Source organism: Dufourea novaeangliae, unplaced genomic scaffold (genome assembly GCF_001272555.1).
Source record: "Dufourea novaeangliae isolate 0120121106 unplaced genomic scaffold, ASM127255v1 scaffold101, whole genome shotgun sequence".
NCBI classification, from domain to species: Eukaryota; Metazoa; Arthropoda; class Insecta; order Hymenoptera; family Halictidae; genus Dufourea; species Dufourea novaeangliae.
In genome coordinates, this window is record NW_015373989.1 from 342026 (window position 1) to 361616 (window position 19591).

Here is a 19591-nt window from a genome sequence, read left to right on the forward strand (position 1 = left end):
AAAGTTAAGAAAAGAAAATTATATGCAGAGTTGGTAGAAGGTATAATTTTGAGTCAATTACTTTTTTATAACTAAATGAGATTACGTTAACGTAACAGAATTTTAGTATAAAATATTTTTATTGTAGTAACAAATCAAACAACAAGCAACAAAAGGGCTACAGTACAGAAAATACATGCTTCTGACATATCAATGATGGTTGGACAGGATACTATGGATAAATCGCATCAAAGTACAGACTCTAGTATAAATGAAATCCCTTTAAGAAATTCAAGGAAAAATGATTGTATTTCATCTAAGAATGAAAATGATCTGAATATAGTAAGTTCGAAAATTTAACTTTTGTATGTACTATTATACAAGATGCATCTCGTAATACAATGAGTTTAAATAACTTGTTATTTATTTGCTGTACAAAAAATGTTTCAAAGAAAAATTGCATGGTTTCTAGGAGGACATACAGCACTTGAGCGCTGTAATCGATTTATTGATATTTTGCTTTTTTATCGAGATATAAAGGTAGCCTTCAGTTTTTTAAATTTAATGCCTAATATAGCCAGGCATTACGTAACTGTAAGTGTACTGGTTAATGAATAAATAAATAAATAACTATTTCTCGAATTCGGATAAAGCATTAAGTTCTGCGTAACAAAGTAAACCAAATAGAGTTTAGAATGAATAATTACTGAGATATTCTCACATGAAACATCTTGTATTAGAAAACACGATCAGTACATATGATTGTTAACACAATTGTTTATGACGATAGATCATGTTTGTAAACACAATCCTTGTTGTACAATATTAGACATCATAAACATGAGATGCCTGTTAAGCTCAGTAAAAGTAAAAGTATTATTGAGAAAGGTTTACATACTTTTATTACAGTGTTCAGTAACAGTGAAAAGTACGATATGATAATCTTTTATGATTGTGTGCGATGACAATGCTACGAGGGTTAAAATATTATATGAAACTGAGTATCCTAAGTGAAATCAGCCATCGCATTCGAGCTTTTTAAGGATCAATACAACGATCAAAGAAAGTGGCTGCTTTATCGTGCGAAAACGTAAATATCGTAACCTTGTAAGTGATAAAGAATGTTGTACTTCTACCATAGCAGCTATTGCCCATAATCTACACAACGGCATACACCAAATTTCAGGTGGTGCGAGCATTAGTCAGAATAGTGTTGTGCGTATTCTTAATTCTCGGAAGTTTCATCCTATCACCTATGCGTGCATCAGGAGCTACATGGCCAAGACTTTGAGCAACACGTACAATTTTGTGAGTGATTCCTGTGTCAGATACAATATACAAACGGTGCATTTGTACAGACCAATCTATGGACTGACAAAATTATATTCACGAATCATGGAGAAGTAAATCTAAGAAAATGCACTACCGGGCAACAGAGAATCTTCATTGGCTTTGTGAAATCCATCACCAACACTGATGGAATCAGAATATTTGGTGCGGCATAATTAGTCACCAGATCATTGGATCGTCTTCTTCAAGACTTTATTGACACGATACATTATGACTACTAAAAATGAAGTTTATCATGAATCACCAACGACGGTCGACAATGTATGAGAACGTATTACTACTGCAGAAATGTTTGAGAAAGTTTATCGTTCACGCTCATAATCTGATCAGACTATTGCATTAATTGTAACTGTCAACACTTCGAACACCGCTTGAAATAATACTTATTTTGAGAATTGAAAACTAATTGGTATTTTTACGTAGAATTTGCTACTTTACCCGGATCTGTAAAAAATATTAGACATTCAATTATAAATGCAAAATTGAAGGTGACCCACGTATCTGGATAAAAAGAGGAAAGTAACAATAAATCGATTACAACACTGTATGCCCTTTTGGAAACCATGCAACTTTTGTTTGAAAGATCTTTTTCTTTGGTACAAAAAATAATTTACGAGTTATTTAAAGTCGTCGTGTTACCAGACTCACCCTGTATGCGCGGATACATATACAAATGTAATATAAATATAATTACAACAGGAGAGTATTGTAGAGGCCACAGCTAGTCAAGAAATAAATAGTTTCAATGAATTCTTGAATAACGAGAAAGCTATAGACGCGGATGAAGCAGCAGATGATTCATTGTTTAAATTATTAGAGTAAGTATATGAAGAACATGTTAATGTTTCAAATGAAATATAAAAGTAGATAGTATAAATAGTGCTGATCTATAAAACGTTAGTCACTATTATAATAATACGTAACTATGTTACTATTTCGTAACGTTCTGAAAGTATAAATTTTCAATCATTCAAATTTATTTTACATTTTATTTGTATGATTGTTGATTAGATAGTTTTATTGGTTCTTAATAAATTACCGACTGACGTATTTTTTAATTCATAATATTTTATATATCATATATTACTGTTATTGTAGGAATGCAAAGTTTCAGACAGAACAAAACAATTCTTTCTATTATAACAAGTATCTTACAGAACACTACATTAAAAACTTGTTAGTACACATGGAAGTATATTTAAGTTGTGGTATGGTGAATAAAGCATACAAGACACTACTGAGATATCGAAAACATGTGCAAAATAAATCAAATAAATCGCAAAAAATGATCGGACTGTATAATATAGTCTTAGAAGCGTATGCTTCTAGAAATGATGTCACAAAAGTATTAGAATTATATGAAATGATAAAAAATGATTCATTAGCACCATCAGAACAAACATACGTATATCTATTTGATGCTTTAGGAAAGAACCAACAACAGCACAATCAGACAGGTAAAAACATAAGATTGGAAGTAATATTACCTAAATAAGAGAAAAATTAATAAAAAGGTTTTTTACATGCAGATCTATTAAAAAAACTGTGGAGTGAAATGACAAGTAATAATATATCTTTTAATAGTATCTTTAATGAAGCACATTTCAAGCATGATCAACGAGAAAATGTATTAAAGACAATTAGACTGTTGTTACCAAATTTTGAGCCAACATATACAAAACTAGATACAAAGTATAAGTGCGAGTTAATAAACAAATATCCCATGATGGATAATTATCAAAGTCCAGCGAAAGGGATAATAAAGTTGGAAGAATTAAAAGATTACATGAAAATGCAGCTTCAAAATGAAGAAGATATTGAGGTGTTAATAGAAAGTATAAATAGTCCACCTAAAAACAAGAAGGTCGTTTCTGCCTACGTAAGATACTATTATGCCCAGTTGAATATTAATTGAAATTTATTTCATAATTTCATGAATTATAATTACATTGTTGTTTGTAACTATTAACCATTCTTTTCTACTTTGTTTAATTAGAGGGCAAAAATGAAGCACTTTGAAAATTATTGGAAAACAGTTGCTGCAGCTGCTTTTAAAAGAAATCTAAAATGTTTAAAGGCAAATGAATGTTTTTCGTACAATAATAGTTTAATGGTATTACATCCATTTTTGGAAGTGTTGGATTCAAAACAGTATGTAAATGCTATAATACGAGAAGTTCAGAAAATAGCAAGAGGTTCAGATGCTTTTAGTACAGATATTAACTCGTTACATATTGAGCTGGGAATATATATTTATACCAAATACGATGTATGTAGATACATTTACATATTCAATAATTCAACGTTAAATTTCAATGTTACATACACAACTTTTGTTACATTTTTAATGTGACAAAGTTTATTATTACAATTTCCAGCTTGAGACGAAAAAACAAAACGGAGTATTGGATAAGGTAGTCAGCATTTATCAGAAGTACCTAGAATGGTACTTACATCCTGAAAATATAGAACAATTCGACAATATGAACAATCGTACCGTATGGGAATATATTCAACGGCAAGAAGAAAATATTGGTACATCTATAAACTTGACATGTTCTAAGTGGCCTTTGAGTGTGCTCATAAGTGTCGGCAAGTTTTTATACAATATTATCTTAAACGATCTGCTGGTTACACCCGATCTCTTGAAAGGACAAGAAATAAAAAGTTCTATTCCTGCATTTTATACACTATTTAGAAATAAGAAAACATATTTAGCGGAACAGGTTTGTATACTGATAAATTTTTTACACGAATATTTGGTTAAATATGTGTATTTCATGTGATACAATTTAATTTATTGATTATAGATTAAGCCTCACCCTATTGTGTCAAAAATATACAAAGAATCACAGCTAGAAATATTATCATTTAAATCGATTTTTGTGCCTAGCTATGTCCCACCATTTCCGTGGATTTCAGTACTCAGAGGAGGATATATTGCAACGGAAACCGATTTCGTAAGATCTCCAATTAACACAGTGGGTTTTCATCTTACAATAAATCTACTTTTAATATTAAGTTTAATTTAACATATATTTCAATACGAATTTTTTGAACTGATATGTTTTCTGAATTTTAACTTATACAAAAATGAATTTGTGAATTGGATAAGATACCCGAGATCGTAATATTGTCTTTTTTTCTAGGATACTCCAATGCAGAAACTTCAAAGTACACCATTACAACAATTGCATCTAGTGTTCGATTCTTTAAATCAACTTAGTTCTATTCCATGGACAATTAATTCTCGTATACTCGACATCATCATCAAAGTACTTGCTGTTTTAACAATTATCGAACAACTATTAACAACAAATGAAAATTATATTAGTTATGAATAACATATGCTGTTTTCGTAGATATTTCGAGAAGGTGGTTCTAAGGAATTAAATATACCTCAATCAATTTCTACGTTATCGTTTCCACCTGATTTACCGTCGGATGCTTCGTTTGAAGAGAAACAAGAGAGAGCGACTGCAGTATCAAAACATCAACAAAGAAAATACGAAATTTATTCTATATGGTGCGATACACTGTATAAGCTAACAATTGCCAATCACGTATGTCTTTTATGATACATTATTTAATTTTCCGTGTTCTTCCTTTAAGTGACCTTTTCTTTTTTTTTATTATTCTAAAGTTTAGGAACAAAATATTCTGGCTGCCACATAATATAGATTTTCGAGGACGAGTCTATCCTCTTCCACCTCACTTGAATCATCTATCGTCTGACGTGGGTCGCTCCATACTTTTGTTTGCGAAGGGAAAACCATTAGGTCCAAAAGGATTAGACTGGTTGAAATTGCATGTTATTAATTTAACAAGTTTAAAAAAATCGTGTTCCCTCAAGGAACGTCTTGAATATGCAAACGAAAATCTAGACAATATACTAGACAGTGCTAACAATCCTTTGACGGTAAGTTGTAATTACACGATAAAATAGGTAGTGCCATAAATTCTCGACCTAACCAGATTAGGAAATAGATGGGAGTACATATACAATTTACATGTACGATTACGTGAAAATTTCACCAACGAAACTATCACATACGAGCAAATAAGTTAGGCCGGGAATATCTGGTGTATATGGTACACATTAAAAAAAAAGTATTAGTAAATAATAGAGTTTTGTATCGAATAGACGTTTGTAAATTTATCAAATTAATAAGAGTTTAGAACACTTTTCAATAACTTTGAATGAAAATGGTATTTCTGTTGCAAAGGGTAAAATGTGGTGGAAAGAATCAGAGGAACCGTGGCAAACATTAGCGTGTTGTATGGAAATAGCAGATGCGTTGAAAGCACCAGACATAGAAAAATATGAAAGCAGGTTTCCAGTACATCAAGATGGTAGTTGTAACGGACTTCAGCATTATGCAGCACTTGGCAGAGATCAGATTGGTGCGGAGAGTGTCAATTTGTATCCGTTCGATGTTCCAAAGGATATATACACTACTGTTACACTTTTAGTACGTTTAATTTATTAGAAATGTTTGTGTAGATTTTCTGCAAGTGAAATGTTTAATTGTTGTGTGATGATGTAGGTGGAAAAAAATCGAAAAGCTGATGCTAAAAATAATGTAAAAATTGCTCAAGTATTGGACGGATATATAAAGCGAAAAGTTATAAAACAAACAGTGATGACGACAGTATATGGTGTGACAAAGTACGGCGCAAAACAGCAAATAGTAAAGCAATTGAAAGGTAGATATTTAATTTCAGCTGCGCGAACAAGTAATCTTTACGGTCTTTATTATTCACATTGTTATTATTGTTTGTATCCTGCACAGATATAGAACAGTTGCCTGCAGAATTCCTTTGGCCTAGCGGTACATATTTAACTGAAAACACATTCTCCACTTTGAGATCAATGTTCACAAGTGCAAGAGAGATTCAAGAGTGGTTTAGATCGTGTGCTACTGTTATTTCCTTGATTCGTGGTGAAATTGTAGAATGGAATACACCCCTAGGTTTTCCGGTTGTACAACCTTACATAAAGCAGGATAAAACTACTAAAAAGGGCACTGCGTAAGTAAGAATTGTTGCTTTCCAAAATTATTTTAGAGAACTGATTATCCATTGTTCAATTTATCTTACACAAAGTTAATTGAAATTATTTAGGAATCAATTTTTAAGCATACATTGGAATTCATATTTTCAGAACAGCTGACACAATGAAACAAAAGAATGCGTTTGCACCAAATTTTATACACTCCCTGGATTCTGCTCATATGATGCTCACTAGTTTACATTGTCAAAGTGCGGGTGTCACGTATGTCTCTGTACATGATTGCTTCTGGACTCATGCTTCCAGCGTAGATACAATGAATAAGGTAAGTAATGTGGAACACGTGGAACAAGGAACCGTAAACTGATATACATACATACTTTGTCGTATATTTTCTAACATACAATTGATACTTTTATAGATATGTAGAGAACAATTTGTTGCCCTTCATACTGAACCTATTCTTGAGAATTTATCGGAGTTTTTTATACAGCGTTATTTACCAATTTTGAAGTAAGTAACATTTATAAAACCATTTATGAAAATTTTCTTTTTAATAAAAGAAACATAATAGAAATTTGTTTAATTTTGTCACTTCCGCAACGATATAAATAGTTGGATAATGTTTGCGAGTTAAGCAGTTCTTTCGAATAATTGCATACGTTGTTCAGGAAGAGTACAAATATTTTATTAAAAAATATTATAAATCTCTTAAGATAGTACACGTAACAATTACATAAAAATTAAAATATTATGTGATTACAGCACAGTAAAAATTAAAGCAGACATGAGTCCAGAAAAAGTACATCAAATTTTTATAAATGTCCCAGCAAAAGGCTCCTTTGATATCAAGAACGTGTTGTCATCGACATACTTTTTTAGTTAATAGCTTATACATACGAAAGGATTTTATGTAAGTTATTAGAAAAATAAACTATCACATCCCAAAGGCATTGTTTCATGTTTAATTTTCGTTTCTGTTTTTATGTTATATTTATCTCATGGCCTTTAACTCTTAACACGTTAAATGCCGTAGAAGTCACCGGTGACCCCTTTGAGGTATTTCAACATATAATATTAAATCGTTGCATGTGAAATGTCTTTTTTATTGATCGGTATATGTGGTTACATTTTTATGCGTGAAAATGATTAACAGTACCCACGATTTGCATGATAAATTAAAGCTAGGTCTGTACTTTTCACGGGGCACTGTTTATCTTAAAAGTAAAATTACTTAAAACTATTTAAAATACAGTATAAAAAATCATAGATTAAGGTGTTATTTGGCTAAAATGTCTTTGGGTTTTTGTACTTGATAATTTTAAGCCAGACTTGAAGACTGAAGTCTGACATAAAATTTTTTTCATTTAATAAAAAATAGCGTTGAATTATAAGACTAAGATTGATACTGCTTTTTAAAAGTTGGTTTCAAATTGTAAAATTGACTTTCAGAAACTTAGGTTTTTAATAATACTAATTGTATGAACATAATGCATATTTCACTGTGAAATGTAAATAATCATACCTTTAATTAATAACATTACTTCCTTGAAGTTGAATAAAATATGGAATATGCCAGTAAAAATGTCGACATTTCATATGTAACTGCCTAATAAATACCTTAAATTTAAAGTATTATAAGTACGGTTGCCATCCACAGAACAGACGGCAGAGATTAACTGGATCACGGGCTTGCTGTATAAGTCTTTCAACTTGACCGGAAACGCTTGACGGTAAACCTTCTTCAGTACCTTGTAGTTTTTGTTCTATTCTTAACAGGGCTCTTTCTGCTGTTTTATTAGTTCCGACAGAACCTATCGATAAGATGTATTTCTTTGGTATGACAGTTATACATATATTTACGTTCTTTCTTTTTAAAAAGAAAATTCATTGCAGACGAAAGAAATGAATATTTTTGTTATTAAATAAATTGAATAATCTACGAAAACTAATGAATGAAAATTATGTGATAATAAAAACAATTATGTAGACTACCTTGATTAACTTCGACTGATCTAGAGGAACTTCCACTTTGTATATTGTATGCTTTAGCTGGTGTTATAGTCCACGTAAACAATGGGTCGTACAATAGAACTTGAAGTAGTGTTATAATTACTTGTCTCTGATCACGCAGTACAGTCAAAGTTTTTTCACTGCATTGTCTCATTGTACCTTCTATGCCAGATACACCCATTGCTGCCTCAATGTTTTGTGTCAGCCGAAATGGAATAGTTTCAGGAATTGGTAATACTTTCCCCTGTTCAAATGCTATACCTAATTACATTTAACAGTGTTACAATCAAGTTACCAACGTGATAATTTAGAATTGTTATGTTGACGTGTATTTGGAAGTAATTATCTTTACCAAAATCGATATGAATCACTTCAGCAGTTGTTTGATCGAGTAAAATATTATTTAAGTGGCGATCACCTAAACCTAAAATATATCCTGCCATGGATGTTGTTGCGACACTGTAAACCAAAACAAACGTCGTATACAGCAAAATAACGCCTTATATGACAATGAAGATTGTTTTTATGTAATAATATACCTACCTGCGTGTATATGCTGATCTTCTTTCAAACCACGTTTCAGGAGATGGATATTTCTCAACAAAGAAATGATGCAACACTGGATGCATATGTGCACAGCAATCCATGTACACTTTTAATTTTGCATTGCTCGATGACTTTTCAACTGCCTAAACATGAAAATTCATAGTAAAGAAAAATTAAGTTTTAAAGAGTTTATGTTACCTGAATATACTTGGTACATAGAGTCATTTCAGTTTACGTTCTAAAGAACTTTCAATGCGTTTGATTATACTTAACAAGTTTGAAAATAGAAATGTTTGATTTGTGAAGCTCTAGTCGACTAAAAACAATTTTCATATTTTTCTACTAGGCTTTATATACTTGACACTGCACATGAGTTATTACATACCATGAAATATGTACGCTCTGATTATTAATAATAGTAACAAAGAAAAATTAAAGTTTGTGATAAATACTATCAAAAGTATTTGTCTAATTGCAAACATAATCTAATTTAAATAAAATCTTACTGCTAATTTTTCCTTGCATACTCGTGCCGTATGATCCTTCGGGTAATACTTTTTGTGAAGCCCAGAATCATTATTTGAACCTATTAATATAACTACAATAGGAACTGTATTATCACACCATTCTAAAATCCCCGATCTCTGTGTCAAAGGTACAACCTAAAATATTAATACAAAAGATATTAAACGATATAATACGAATAGATTTTTTTGATATTTGTTCATTTGAAGAATACATGATTTTTTAAACTGAAAGTACCTTATACGTTCTAATCATCAGTTTTCTTCTTCTAGTTTCTTTGTAAGCTTTTAACAATATATTCATTACATTAAAAACTTGTTGCATTACAGCATCTTGTCGCAAGTCGTCCTTTCCCTTTAAAAAAATGTAGAAATGATTACAAATTTAGTATACTAAATAGAATACTACACAATAAGTAAGTAATATCTATGTATATTAGAACATATGAGCAAAGTACCTTTACTAACTGATATCTTGATATTCCATCAGTACCAATACAAACTATCTTTTTCGGAGTATTCAAACCTCCGACAGTCTCGTACGTTTCCATATATTTAGATATACCAATGATATCATCATAATTTTTGGATGGTTTCACATTAATCATCAATGTTGGCACAAGTACATTTCTGAAATTTTTAACTTTCAAGATTTCTTGATTTTTCGGAATATTGAGTACTGAACCAGCTGAAAATAAAAAATTGTTTGAAAATATATCTACATCTATTAAATTTGATACGAGATTTTTGTTAACGTACTACTGCATTATTCCATTTTTACTATATGAAAAGTAGTCTTACATTTACTCGAAGGAGTTGTGAGATTGGCCAGCATAACTAAGGAGTGCGATAACTTATCCATTTCATGCATAACCGAGTTTACATTCGACTTTGTTAAATCATGCAACAATTTTTTAGCTCCGAGTACCCTCGGTTCGGACGTTTTATTTGTCTTAGTCCCAGCGTATTCATAATCGCCGTATAAATTTTTCAACGCTAATAACGCGGGTAATGTGTGATATGGATGATCCAGCGCACAACGTTCCATAATTTCATATACTTTTTGCGAAAATGTATCAAAGACATCGCTAATATGCGCCGCTAATTGAGGAATAAGCGGAATAAATTTATAAGACGGTATTTTATTGATATTCGAATCCAACAAATCATTCACATCTTTCTTGTTTCTATTATCTAACCAGAGAGCTACTATTCTAAATATTAATAAATTATGGTCTTCGCTTTGTTGTAACACTAGTAAGTAGTATCTGCAAAAAAATTGATGTATTTGATGATGTATCAGAAAATTATATTTTTCTATATAACGAACAAATGTATAACATTATACACTACTTTGAATATGAATTAAAAGCTTACTTCAAGGCTAAAATTAAATAATTATCCTTTTCCTTTTCTATGTGCTCCAGTTCTTCAACATCATTTATAGTTTGTCTCTGATTCAAAATTAATGCTCTTCTAACATCTTTATCCTTAGTAACTGCATTCATATTGATTTTCTCGCTAGAGTATGCAACACATTCTTTCAGGCTTTCAAATTGAGGAGATTTCATGTATGAACATATTTGCGAAAATTGTGCGTCAGCGAATCGAGCTAGAGCTACCTGTGTGTCGTGTAAATTTTTAACGCTCTCAGTAGTTTGTTCATCGATAGAACTACTTGTATCTATAGATTTTAAGTAATACTTTTTTATCACAGCCTGAAAGATACAAGTAGATGTTAAAATGTTCAAACTTGCATCTTAATAATTAATCCGCCAAAATTTATTTTTAAGTCGTATACTTGAGGATTCTCAGATTTTGTTTCAGCCATCCAGTCACCGTAAACTCTCAACACTTGAGCTCGTAAATTTATATCTAGGCTCTCTTTGTGTATCAAATTACGTAAAAGAAATCGTCCAATTTCCAAATCATTTCGAAGACGTGCCAATAGAGATTCTTGATAAAGTAATTGATCTTGAATTTTCGGGGGTATGTCTGTTTGTTTTGCTAAGACAGCTTCACAAGAACAAGAAAAACATATGGAGGACATATTTATATATAATACAACGTAGTTAGTTAAAATGATGTAATAAGAATTTGTAAGATATTCTATAGTACTGTTATGTTTTACATACCTAGCGAACGTGTGGCAATATTTAAATTTTCCTTGTCCACTGCTATTTTTGAAAGATCTAAATACGTATTAAAAAGTACATTCTTCATCTGTACGCTTCCAGCTAAAGCATCATTTATTTGATACATAATCGTTCTTTGAGTTAATACAGGTTCGATGTATTCCAATTCATTGAAGTTAGATATATCTTGCTGCTGCCATTTTTTTAATACATTTTCATACTCATCTGACTTTACCAAACTGAATTCTTCAATCTCACGAATTAACTGTAACTGCATTAGTTTTTCATATATAGTTTTACTGCTTTCTACAAACGATATAGTGTTAGATAGACAATAGATATATATTATATTAAACACTTTATTGGTACTTACCTAGACTAATATTTTTAAGTGCTTTGATGACACTCATACGAGCACTTTCAATCGCATTTCGTATACCTGCTTCATTACCTTCGTGAAAATATTTTAATGCTTGATAATGATAAAAATGATAATCAGACTCAGTTATTTGTGACTTCAATTTACAATCATTTTGCACATACAACGCCTGATTTATTTCACAAAAATTCCAATTGCTAAGCCGCCAAGAACATTCATATTGAATATCTTCATGTATTTTTTCATTATTTTTAGACATGGCAAATATAAAATTGTCCATTAAATATTGAAGACCAGAATGATGCAATCCATTAGCCATTTCTGTAATTTGTAATTCAAAATAATTATTATCAAGGAAAATATAATCTATCTTAAGAAACTTAAGCACATTACACATATTGCATAAATCACATAATGTAGTCTAGTTTACCGTTAATTCTAAATACTATTCAATTTAAATTGTAAGTTTCAATTACATTATAATCTTATCACAGTAATATTGTCTGTATTAATCTCTTTATTTTTACCTTTGATTACTGTCATGTTTCCAAAGGAAAGTTCAACGTCTTGGGCAAGTATTGCTTTATTCCATTCGTAAGTGTGAACATAATGTTGTATACGAGTTGAATGATCTTGCAAATGTGAAGATCCTGTACCACGAATGGCATCGAAGTCACCTATTTTTGAGTATGTGTCTCTAAGTATACTCTGTATCATTTTCCCTTGTTCAGGTGCCAATTCGTAGACATCATCAATTTTGGAAACATTAGTAAAATTATTATGATCGTTTAAAATATTTTCACAAGACATTTCTGCGTACAATATCGCAGTAAAGAAAGCTGCACAATATTGTGCAGCTTTTGCGATATACATGTAATTTAAATTTAAACGAATATCATCAGCGACTTGTATTCTAATGTAATTCACAATATTTAACATACAATGTACAATTTGATGGTCACAATTTGCTGTTTTACGTGTTACATGCGGAGACCCATTTGTTTCTATTGTGAAGTTAAAATGATAGTCAAAATATTGATTTATACAAGAACATATGGCAGATGTGAGTTTTTTATCGATATGAATGATTAGAAAAATAATTCTTGGCAAAATTACTTCGCAGAAATCAGTGCTTAATGCACAAACGGAAATTAAATTTTCAGAATAAAATCCTGTAAAACATTCTACAATTTTACATGTTATTTCGGTGATCCAATTGACATATGAACCATTAGTTTCAACTGTCCAAATTCTATTTTGTGGATTCAAGATATTATTCATTTTTACAGTATTTACGCTAATTTTCTTTGCCTTTACATTTTTATTAATTATAAATGGTCGAACATAATTTAGAGGTAGCATTACCTGTGATTCACCTAGAAGAGATTTTAAATGTTCTATGTACTTTGTATTTAACAGTTTTTGTCCCCAAGAAGATGACAATGTAGCGTAAAGTACATCAGCACTAACTTTTCGGAGTTCGATATCACTTTGAAATAACAATTCTATCATTTTTATTATTAATTTATATGTCAATATTTCTACCAAGTCAGAACTTTCAGTAACATGGCTTTTTTCCAAATATAATATCATCGACGTTAAATCATTCGGACCAATTTCCCCTAAACATTTTGATGCTTCGATTGAAATATTTGCATCAGAAGATGTTGTTAGTTTTATAAGTTTATATATTAATTGATGCAACATGCTCGAGGCACAATCTTCTGCAAAACCACGCAATGTTTCAAGTTTGTTGTACAATGCTTGTAATTCTTCTTTTCTCGTCGATAATTGTTGTCGTAGATGTGAAATATCTTCTATGCTGTAATTGATATTCTTGTCGACTAAAGAATTTAAAAAATGTTGTATTTCCTCTTCTAAACTGTACTTCTTTTCAGCTGTATACTTTAAAGCATTATGCACATTTCGAATTTCTTGAAAAATAGGTACATTTGGAAACGAATTCAACTTTTCTATTGCATTGTGTAATATTTCTTTTTGTTCGATTAGTAAATAATGAAGTATTTTCAAAGTTATCGGTGTCTTTCCCAATTGTGCAATAGGAATTAAAACCATCACAGTAAAACTGAGAATCTCTTTGATTTCTTCGGGTCTTATAGGCAATACGTGCTGTACAAATATATAAAAATATTTACACGCTATTTCAAGAAGAATATTATCATTTTCTTTAATTATGTGAAGTAAACTGTAGCCAATATCCTTTACTATGTACATAGACAGTGCATTAAAATACTCTTCCTTTAATTTTTTAAGAATCAGTGCACAAAAGAACATGTATTGGTGAAAGGCTTTTACTTTATGTTCCACAAACCGTTTCTTATAAACATTGCTAATTAAATGTAGTAACATTCTCTGTAATATATTTGGACAATTATGTGCTAGAATATATTGCACAGACGTTCCTTGCGCGAAAAAGTTTTCTTCCATGTATTTCAAGCATGCATTAATTGTTTCACTGTTGAAATGAGGAGGATCTGACATTGCGAATGAAATTTGTACACCCAACATTTTATCGAGATAGCATTCGTCGTGTAATCTTTCAATGAGATATATTAATGTTTCTTCAAATTTATCATTAAATAAACTCGAAAATTTTTTAACTGCAACAAATTCATCTTGATTTGATATTAACTTGTGAAACATTTTACCGGCCAATTTTCTTGTAGTACTATCGCGTTCGTTAATAGAATATAATAACCATGGCAAAATTTGTGGAAAAATATTTTCAATGATCTGTTGCAATGATAAGTTAACATAAGTGCAAAGGGATATCACATTAGAAAGTTCTAAACTTTGAAATTTAATAAATGCAAGCATATTAATGTATGTTTTATAAAATTGTTCTTCTGATTTACAGTGTACTAACTTCCAAGGAAACGATCGTGCAGAATATTCCGAATTATACCAATATGTTACTAGATAACTTAAATTATCTTCAATGAGACTCGAGTAACTTATTCGGTTTGCTATAGTATTTAATGCTTTTGGTATAGTTTGAACTTCGATTTTTTGGTCTACAGTAAGATGAAACATTGTCAGTAAAGCACGACATTGAAATGTTCCGTTGGTAGATATTATCGCTGCCAATACTAATAAAGTACTTGCTATTTTAATTTCCCTTTCGTCAACATTTCTCGTATCATCCATTTTATTATTACCAATAATTAATTTGTTCATTGACTCTTCTATTCGTCTAAACAATGTTTCTTTCCATTTTAAATCAATGTTTTTCAAAAGGTATATTTCTTGTATACATTTAATTGCTTGTAATCGTACAATAAACAAAGAATTAGAAAGAGATGTTAAAATACTGTCAATTATTGGAATTTTTTGATCACATGTATCAGGTACTGCATAATTAAAGAGAGAGGGTCTGACATGAATGATTTTTAAAAGGCACTTAGTAAATTCTATGTGAACACGAAAACCGTATTTCCTTTTGCACTCGTTCAGTTGAAAAATAATGTCCATTAAATCATCCAGACCGTAGTCATAGTCCACGGCATATTTAAAAAAATATGGCAAAATATTTAATACATAACGAATAGCAGTCTCATCTTCACAGCATCCCTGATATAATGCCAATACATTCTTTAATGGTATTCCTTCGTGATTTTTCCATAAATCTTGCATGCCGTATTTCGATAGAGACTCCAAAACTGTGACAGCCATTTTAATATCAACTGTGCGTGACAGATCGTACATATCTATTTTCAGCAAACTATTCATAAGTTTTATTTGTATGTCACATTTTTCTTCTCCCACATTCATGCAGCAAAACAATGCCAAAGCCCTTGACGTTTGTATTCTGATTGTACCCTTGTTACAGAAGTAACATTGCTTTTTGCGTAGCATACTTTTATCTGAACTTCTACGTCTACTTTGGAAAGAACCGTAGTCTTCAAAGTAATTCTTAGTTGTCTCATAATCAGCAATTTCGTTATCTTCAATATTCATTAAACTGAATATGTTTTTTAACATATTTGGCGTGGAAGACGAGATGATTATCTTTGATACATTTGTATCATACGGTGTTTCGTACAACACATTAAGAGCTTTCGTCACATTGCAAAGGTAAATATATTTACCTCTCGATGAATCTATATTTGCCAATAAAGTATACACAGCATCTAAATGCTTTCCCATAGTATGTCGAAGAAACTCTTCGTTAATATTTATCATGTTCAACTGTCCCATCGTTGATATTACTTTCGCTACAATTGCAATCTTTATTATTGTTACGTGTAAATCATCGCTTCCGCTACTTTCATTTAGTATGTCACATAAACTGTGCATTAAGGAAGTCACAATATCTTCCATACACAATGTGTATTCATTTACTTTAGCGTTATACGAAATATCATCTTCTTCATTCTCAATGAACAAATTTCGTTTGTAAGTCAATAGCAAGTGACAATTTTCAATATCCTCGTAAGATGGTTCGATATATTCCATGTTGTTTAAACAATTACACGAATTGTTAATATTGCGTTCATTAAATTTTATCTGCTTCTCGTGTCTTGGTTTCGACATAATACTAATCAATAATAAACATAACTCGTCAATTATTATTTGCATAGCCACTTTATGCCAGGATATATTCAGTGCCCATTTTAAGAGGCACAATCTTACAGAATTTGAATTCATTGTTGGCGAGCATGTATTTATATTGAACATTGCTATATCAGTAGGCAAGGATAGATATTCGCAAAGTACTATTAATGTGCGCAGGCTCATAATAGACCATTTGATAACATTTGTAAGATAAAGTTTCAAAAGTGCATTTGGATTTGTTATTTTGTTGTTTATTACAAAGAGCTGCGTAAGCTTATGAGCTGATATCTCATTTTGATTTACACTCAAAGACCTAAAATTAAAAGATATTAATAAAAAAAAACTATTATTAATAAAGTCTTAAATAATATACATTATAAACATTTCACCTCAATAAAATATCCCATATTTTATCCCAATATATGTTTGCATTTTCTATATCTGTGACTGAAAATACATTTTCATTTGCTAACAGAACAACAGCTAATTCGTATAAATTATCCGTGATAATTTCTGTTTTACAAGACTGCGTTAGGAGATCTACTAAAATTTTTAAGAATGCTGGGAGGTCTTGCGATTTCAAACATTCAGAATATCGTTTGAATAACACTGTTAGTATCTGTATTATGGGCCAACATTCATCCGTATTACTGTCGCTAATCATATCAATTAATCTATCCATTTTAGTAGCGATTCGTCTTCGTTTCGCCGATTGTAAATAATCAGACTCATCCAGTGATATTTTTTCAACTGTAAGGTTCGAGTTTTCCAATACTTGCTTAAAAACTAAAAGAATTTCCGTGTTTGATATGTAACAGTCAATACAGAATACAAAAGTTATCTTGGGAAAACAATAAAAATTACCTTCACTTGCAAGATGAATAAAACTTTTCGGTAGTATATCTGGCTTACAATCTTTCAAAATCATTAAATACATACTTTTTAGTATTATATGCCATTTTTCCCAATCATTAGCGTAAGCCCCGTGATCAACATCGCATACTCCTTTGGGATGATGAATTTTAATAAAAAGCAATAACAATTTATACTTTTCCACTGAACTTTTCAGACTAATTATTTTTAGTAAAATAGTTTCACTAAATTGGCAAAGATTATATCTGCACTCAGTCGCAATTTGTTGACACACTGTGTTTGTAAGTTTATAAGCAGATTCTGCTAAAATTTCCTGATTTGCTTTCACATCAGAAAATACAGTTTCTAAAATCAAATGAAACACGAATCATACCATGTAATGAAAGATAAAATTATAAGTTGCTAAAAAAGAAAGTATAAAAAATCCATTATCATTGAGAGGAATTGATGCATTTGAGTTTTTTTTGATAGTTTACCATACCCAAGAATGTCAATGTTCCTTTTAGATTGGGCAGAAGATCTGAATGAAGACAACCGTAATTTGCAATCATTTGTAATGCTTCTAAAACTGTACGCTTATTTGCAAGTAAAGATACATTTTTGTACACCTGTATACATATCTCCAATAATTTTTGCCACTGTTCGGATAGCATCTTTATCTGATATGTTCTATATGGAAGTATATAAGATACCAATATATGCATATAAGTTTCATGGTAATGTTCGTATTTACTACTTCTCAATATTTGTAAAATTAATGGAATTATATCCGAGCACTTCAAAAGTGGTTCTTTATAACAATTTGCATATTGAACTGTTTTTTTTACAAGTGTACACGTATTTTGTCTTTCGGTAACTGTTGCTTTTTTATTTGAATCCTTAGAAGCAAGTCTATCTGTTTCCTTTAATGAAAATGATAATACCATTGAGTATTACAAAACTAAAGTTAATGCATTTAAGTTGAAGAATTCCTTAAATAAATGTTATACTTACATCCAATAAGAGCTTATGCACTGTATGTATTATATATGACCAGTTTACAGTACCTTGTACATTTTGTTCTGTATTTCTACATATCTCATTGATAGCTTCCTGATTTTCATATAAGCTTAACAATTCGAACGCACACTTCTGAAATGAGAAATTATAATACATGTTAAGGATGAATGTTTCAATGAATAACACGAATTATTACCATATTATCCAATAACATTATTCAACAAATATTAATTGTAAATTTGTATTATTTAACAGTAAGTTAATCTATTGAAACATAATATTCAATGATACGAAAAATAAAGTAATGCAAATATTAATACATAAATATGCAATATATGTGACATATTGCAAAGGATTAATGAGATTATAGTACATACTTTCTTGTCTACAATTTTTTTACTACTTCCACTTCTTAGTATCTCTTGAATTGTTTCTGAATATTTTGACATTTTATTTCCTATTCAAACGCGCAATGATAGGTGTACATGGGTATACAGGTTTATTCAGGTGTATTGTATCCGATTGTATCTGGTGATTCCTACCACCGGCGTGCACAATTTTTAAATACTACAAACTCTATCTAGCTAAAATACTAAGAAATGAATACATAAATTATATAAATATATCTATTATATATTTTTATAAATTATATCAGAGAGAAAATCTCGGATTATGTGTATGTATGTACGTCGAAAATATTTTATATTTCCAATTTATCATAAATTCATATTTTCATTTACGTTTAGAGCAAATTCTTCAACATTTGTTCGTTTCTGATTAATTAAAATTAAACAAATGGGATACAGAATCGTTAATTATTTTATGTAAAATTCCTTTACGTTTGATTTATACATTACAATTCGAAAGACCGATCCATTTTTATGATAGAAATATTAAATTATACATTCGAAAATAAAGCAATAATAGGGAATTATGTTAAATAAGATGAGGAAATACCAACATGACTATCATTTTTATCAAAATTACTATAATATAATTTACAATTGATAACAGAATTGATAAAACATTATTCTAATAAGTACTATTATCAACATTGTTAAAACATTCGGATATAAATAATAGCTATGACTATATAAATAGGGGTGTCCATTGTGAATAACCGTTTATTGTAAATTGTAATCGTGGACTTTATCTAAAGAAATGGACACGATCATATAACCTGCTTTTCTATCTTCAACTACATTAT

General features: G+C 30.3%; 2 protein-coding genes across 2 annotated transcripts; one reads left to right on the forward strand and one right to left on the reverse strand.

The window, feature by feature from the left end:
- On the forward strand, positions 1-7286 carry LOC107187623 (DNA-directed RNA polymerase, mitochondrial; the record flags this gene model as incomplete). The annotated part of the gene is made up of 17 exons (XM_015575765.1): positions 1-40; positions 128-321; positions 2029-2147; positions 2428-2786; positions 2859-3208; positions 3326-3598; positions 3708-4055; positions 4140-4310; positions 4479-4604; positions 4692-4892; positions 4973-5248; positions 5556-5801; positions 5877-6036; positions 6123-6353; positions 6499-6665; positions 6762-6853; positions 7106-7286. Coding segments are annotated over 17 exons (3474 nt in total), but the record flags the coding sequence as incomplete, so codon positions are not given.
- Positions 7287-7975: 689 nt separating this feature from the next.
- LOC107187675 (serine-protein kinase ATM) lies at positions 7976-18833 on the reverse strand. The gene is made up of 18 exons (XM_015575818.1): positions 18762-18833; positions 18379-18516; positions 17867-18287; positions 17377-17730; positions 16902-17298; positions 12465-16825; positions 11932-12258; positions 11559-11864; positions 11225-11439; positions 10801-11141; positions 10225-10691; positions 9882-10111; positions 9662-9778; positions 9406-9561; positions 8897-9042; positions 8706-8812; positions 8336-8614; positions 7976-8154 (listed from the first exon to the last, which is right to left on the reverse strand). The coding sequence occupies exons 1-18, from the start codon at positions 18831-18833 to the stop codon at positions 7976-7978; spliced, it is 8613 nt and encodes a 2870-aa protein (XP_015431304.1).
- Positions 18834-19591: the final 758 nt, after the last annotated feature.

What these genes read in the sequence shown, in the direction of transcription:
- LOC107187675 (XM_015575818.1), bottom strand. Translation starts at nt 18,833, where the DNA reads ATGTCAAAATATTCAGAAACAATTCAAGAGATACTAAGAAGTGGAAGT. An exon ending in AGATCAGCATATACACGCAG is followed by an intron (nt 8,813 to 8,896) that starts GTAGGTATATTA and finishes TTTGGTTTACAG; the next exon opens with TGTCGCAACAACATCCATGG. An exon ending in ATCAGTCGAAGTTAATCAAG is followed by an intron (nt 8,155 to 8,335) that starts GTAGTCTACATA and finishes TCTTATCGATAG; the next exon opens with GTTCTGTCGGAACTAATAAA.